We start from the raw sequence: 5,377 nt of genomic DNA on the forward strand, positions 1-5,377 counted from the left end.
CTGCTGCTGGCCAAACCCAGGTTTGAGGGTGGCAGGAGCCACAAACTTCTGCCAGGACGGTTAATCCTTCCTGGAGCCCTGACGTATCTCAAATGCAGTTTAAAATTGCCAAGCTTTGGAAGAAGTTCCAGCCCAGCTCATAGCAGCTCTGTCTCTCATTTCTGAGGATCAGGATTCACTTCTGATGCTGTGTGCTGTCAATGTAAGGCTGTCTGGCCTTTCAGATTTGCAGCTGAGTCAGTGTAAAAGATCGTCTCTTGCTCTGGGCAAAACCAGCAGAGCGTTTGCCACTGTGTTTCTCGAGAACAGGATCCAGCATTGTTTCTGCATTTAACAGAGCCTATGAGGTGCTTTGGGCCAAATTCTGTACATATTGCTCTGGCAAGAAGTCCCATGGGTGACAAGCAGTTACTATGTCTAAAGCAAGCATGATTTGATTCTTTGTGCTTTAAAAAATATGCATGATTGTGTTAATTGTCCTGGTTAAGTATTCCCGATCAGCCTCCAGCAGTTGCTGTTGAGCTTCTGGATGAAGTTGGCATTTTCTGGTTGAAACATTGCTCAAATTTGGAACATAATGGTGAAAATAGCATAGAAACACTTTTTAATCAACTGTTTAAAATCTCTGCATGGAGGAGCCCTTCGTTAGGAGCAGAAGGAGGGGATTTCTACTGTTGTAGCTGCTGGTTTTCTTTCTTGTTCCAAGGGAAGAGAGCACTGGGGGTGGGCAGCAGCTTGAGAAGATTTAAGAAAATACAAAGCATAAGGAAAATGTCATTTGATTTGGCCCAATCAAAATGTCATTCTGACCAACTATGAATAATTTCTTGGCAGCTGCTCTGTGTGGAGGCCTGCAATTAATGCAATCTATGTAATTGTTTGTGTTAATCACTTCTGTAGTCATTCACTTTGAAGCATATTTGATGTTTATATCCCTGGACTTCCAGTTCTGCATTTTACACTGTGCTTGACGAACACACCTCAGATACTTTGTGGTATAATACACCTAAATAGGAAGTATGATTTCTTTTTAATTTTTACTTGGATTTTAGTAGAGGTGAGCATTTGTAAATAATAATTGTGATCATTCCATTTGTTGTAATTAAACAATGAGGCATACCAGGAGTACGGTAATCACGAGCTAATCATATCCCCAGTATAATTACCACGTACAGGGTACATCCAAGTATTTCTAAGCTTTGGAGCATGATTATCTTATGATAACAGCACCCGGTAGGTTGCCCAATTTTCAATATAAAATGGAATTATTTTTGTTAAAATGAACAAGGGAGGGCAAAACCATCTTTCAGTGGTAGAGGGAATAGAGCAGGTAGTTTGCGGAGATGAGCAGGAGTTTGAGCCAAAGGCGGGGCACGTGGCGTGAGCATCTTCCGCTCTCGCTGGCCGAGCTGGCTGCTGAGCTGCTGCTCCTGCCTGCTGGCCACTGCGGGAAGAGCTTGGACCTTTGTGGAGTATCCTGGCCACAGCTTGCTGGGAACAGCAGTGTCTCTGTAGAAAGATGGATGGGTTTTGATCACGGGTCTCTCAGAAATAATTTCCCTCTGTCCAATTAGTTCTAATTATAGCTAAGTACTTAAACAGAGAGTTACATACACACAGGCAGACCCTTCTGTGTGGGCAAATGATGGTGTCTGTGGCAGTGAGGGTGTGTGTGTGCTGGAGGAGGGGAAAAGTGAGCCTGTTTTTTACAATTTATCAGTAGCCATCCAATGGAAACCCAGGAGCTGCTGTTGCAGATGTGAGGAGCTGTTTGCCTTGCCCATGTTTCCTCCCTGGGAAAGCCTCCACCTCGTTCTCAGAGGGAGAGACCTCTCTAGGGGCGCTTACTGAACTCTTTGCCCATTTGGATTATCTTCCTAACCTGTTCAAGTCTGTATTATCTTCTTCTAGCTTTTGTCTTTTTTAAAACCCCTCCTCCCTCTCCCTGGTACCTGAAAAGGCAAAAAGGAGGGTCAGCGTCTCCCTCTCTGCTGTTTTCCTGGAGTTTTAGTACTGGAATGGAGCGGGCAGGCACACAAATGGATGCTGTGCCACCCTGCCTGGGTGACTAACGCTGCTGCTCTCTGTCTGTTTCCATCAGTGTAACAATGACTACGTGCCCGTGTGTGGCTCCAACGGGGACACCTACCAGAACGAATGCTACTTGAAGCAGGCTGCCTGCAAGCAGCAGAGTGAAATACTCCTCGTGTCCGAAGGATCATGTGCAACTGGTATGTATAACGCACTCCAGGCTGCCTGCAGACTTTGCTGTGCCACTGGATAAAATAACCTGTGGATGGCAAAAGCTGTTTGAAACCCTGCTTTGAATTCTTTGCAGTCTTAGGCATGAGAAATTGCTGCCATCCTTCCCCGTTAAGTAACTAACTTAGTATAGGCTCACAGTCTATGATGCAGTATATCCTTGACACTGTTCTGAAGAGTGCAGTAGTTGATTCCTTTTTTTAATACGTATCCTGTGCTCTCAATCGTCCTGTGCCCTGCGCGCACTTCTGAGCTGTTGTGACAAGTAACTGGAAGCAGATTGAACGAGCAGATGTCTGATAAATGGGCATCTGGATTACCACAAACCTCTCCATAATCTGGAGAGATAGAACTGAAGCATTATTTCCTGCAATCCAGTTTCTTAGGTTTTTCCTAAGATTCCCAGCTGGTATGATTCATCAGACCACTGGTTCCAATGAACCCTGCCAATTTATAGCTGCCAAAGATTTGGCCCAAAAAGCACTTAATGAACAAGTCTGTGCAACGGGTAGGTTGGGGTTTTTTTCATTCTGGACTCATTAGAAGAATTCATTGAAGAATATATGTGAAAACTGGCATTTGAGACATCTTTGGTTAACTCTGAGTATTGTGTGCTATTTGTATCTCTGCTTTTATGAAACAGCCAGAAAGGTGCATGAGCAAAATCAGTTCAGGAAAACTGAGTTGCTTATGTGCAGGAGTTCTTGATGTTTTTCTTTTGTGCTTAGTCTCTGTTAGAGGTGGGCAGTGAAGTTAACTTGAAAAGAGCAGGAGGAGTAAGTCTTTGTTCTTGAGAGAGTTCTTTAAACTTAAAGCAGAATTTTTTCTTGGCTGAGGGTGGAGGAGTCAATAAAAAGTGCATTAGACAAACTTTTTGCTGTGCTGTAATTTTGTGATTTCTGCACCTGAGAGAAAATAAATTTCTTTCCCTGGAAATGTTGTTCTTCTCTGAAGCTGTTGCCTGACAATTTTCAAGAGGAAAAAGCCATATGCTGCAGGTTTTTCTGTCTATAAATGGGTATTAAATGGAGCTCAGGCTGACAAATCCTGTGGTGGTGTAGGATTTCTTCAACTTAGTAAACTCTCTTAGTACATCAACTGGTCTTTTTTGGTTCAACCCAAATATAATAATTTTAGTGCATTGCTACATCTTTTCCTATACTTGCTTTCTAGTGGCAATGGCCATGCTGGAAGAATTCTACCTGAAACATATTATGGATTTCAAAAACAGAGGAGGGGGGAGAAAGGGGCATTTTCCTGTAGTCTGGATCATTTGGACTCTTTCTCCCAAGGATGAGGCTCAGTGGAGAAGGGAGCAGCAGCATACCTCAGGTTTTCCCTGTGGGATGGAGCAGAGAGAGGGTGCGCAGGACCCCCAGCAGAGACCTGGGCTGCTGGGAAGTCCAGCAGTGAGCGGTCCTCCTGGCCGTGACTGGCAGCAGTTTGGGTAGGGGCAGGATGGGAGACATGAGGTCATTTCCCTCCTAAGAGCCAGAGAATATGGTAGTTCATTGCAGGAGGCAGGCGATAGCAGATGTTCATTTCTTTCTGTGTGCTGGGGAGACCTGGTGCATCTGGAAAAGCAGTGCTGCCTGGAGCCATGAGGGCATTGTCATGAAGACACCATTCTTCCCTCAGTAATCCATTTGGGAAAGCGCATCAGGGTGGAGGATCAGGTCAGGAAAATACAGGAGCTGGTCACTGGGTAAACACCATCATGTTCTGTTCTCTTTTCCAGCCTCCTTTTGCAGCTGTCCTAGGCAGCCTTGCTGTGTAAATCTGACCATTTTAAGCCATTCTTGTGTCAGGTTTATTTAAATAAAGGTTTTCCTTTTTTTTTAACTTTGAGCAATGATGGCATGTACAAGCCAGTTCAGATCCACCTGACTTTGCCGTCAGTGAATTAGATCTAACACATTGTAGGGTAATCGGATCCTAAAGCAGCCTTTCCAAACTCTTTCCATTAACCTTGATGCTGATAAATGAATAACCCCTCCACTAAGGGGGAGGACGGGATGACAACCTCCCTCCCTTCCCTGCAAAAGAAGCCCCTCCTATGGATTATTGTTGGTAACCCTACATGTGTGTGCATTTCTGTGTTTTCGCTTCCTTAGAATGTTTTGTAGTGAAGCTTTGGGCTTGGCAAGTTCGTGCTTTCTAAACTTGTAATGCTCGTCATTCTAGCCAACAAAGCACTGAACAGAGGAAAAATAAAGACAAAGCAGTCAATTTTGAAACTCAGCAACAACCTCAAGAAAAATGGCATTTTAATCATTTATCTAAAGACTTTGAGTAATAGTGATTTCAATGGCTTATTCCACAAGTTGCCATCTGATGAGATGTCACTGTTCTGTAAAAATAATGATATGAATTTCCAGTTGGTCTGGCCTCAAATGGGTTTAAAGAGTTCTCTCTGATGGTGAGGGTTTAGTAGTGACCCAGCAAAGTAACTTTGCACAACTGTTGGGAACAAAGCTTTATCAGTCTCAACACAATGAAATGAGATGGAGGCTTATGAGTACTTTACAGTACTCCAGGGCTTAGCTTATTTTAGTCTGATACAGAGGCTTTAAAGTAAAAGAGTTGAGACATGAGGAAGGTGAACTTCGTTCAGATTAGATCTCTATAATTTACTCAGGGATGACATCAAACATAAGGTACACTGTAACACACTTAACAGTCTGGCTTTGTGTGCTTGCAGGACGTACTGTAGCACATGAATATAAATTTCTTTCTGTTCTTTCCTCAGATGCCGGCTCAGGATCTGGGGATGGAGGTAAGAGCCATGTTTTAATAGCTCTGTGCTCATGTGTAATTTGTCTTTCACCATTTCAGAGTTTAAGTGGATGTGCTTTGCAGTTTAGTTGTTACACTACATGTTGTCTTTTGTTTATCCTTTTCTCTAAAAAAGTGATAATTTGCATTTTAGTTAAGTAATTTTAGTCGAGTCAGTTTAGACATTATGTTTTCTAGGGAAATCTATAAGTCTGTGCTACTTCTAATAGGACTTGGAATTATTCATAGGTTGTGCTAAGAGCTCTATCTCCATCTACTGTTACACTTGCACTCATTTGTTTTATGTTTACAGTAATATTACTTTTGCTTTTAAAACATG

The 5,377-nt window shown here is 42.9% G+C and overlaps 1 protein-coding gene across 1 annotated transcript in view; it reads left to right on the forward strand.

The window, feature by feature from the left end:
- The window catches only part of LOC104502197 (tomoregulin-2-like), a gene marked incomplete at both ends in the record, with an annotated part of 10,205 nt that extends 5,132 nt beyond the window's left edge, over positions 1 to 5,073 (forward strand). The window contains 2 exons of the mRNA XM_010146132.1: positions 2,102 to 2,231; positions 5,012 to 5,073. Of these exons, the coding sequence (XP_010144434.1) occupies positions 2,102 to 2,231; positions 5,012 to 5,073 (192 nt within the window). The remainder of the gene's footprint in view (positions 1 to 2,101; positions 2,232 to 5,011) is intronic.
- Positions 5,074 to 5,377: the final 304 nt, after the last annotated feature.

This window comes from Buceros rhinoceros, unplaced genomic scaffold, assembly GCF_000710305.1.
Source record: "Buceros rhinoceros silvestris isolate BGI_N320 unplaced genomic scaffold, ASM71030v1 scaffold6322, whole genome shotgun sequence".
Lineage (NCBI taxonomy): Eukaryota > Metazoa > Chordata > Aves > Bucerotiformes > Bucerotidae > Buceros > Buceros rhinoceros.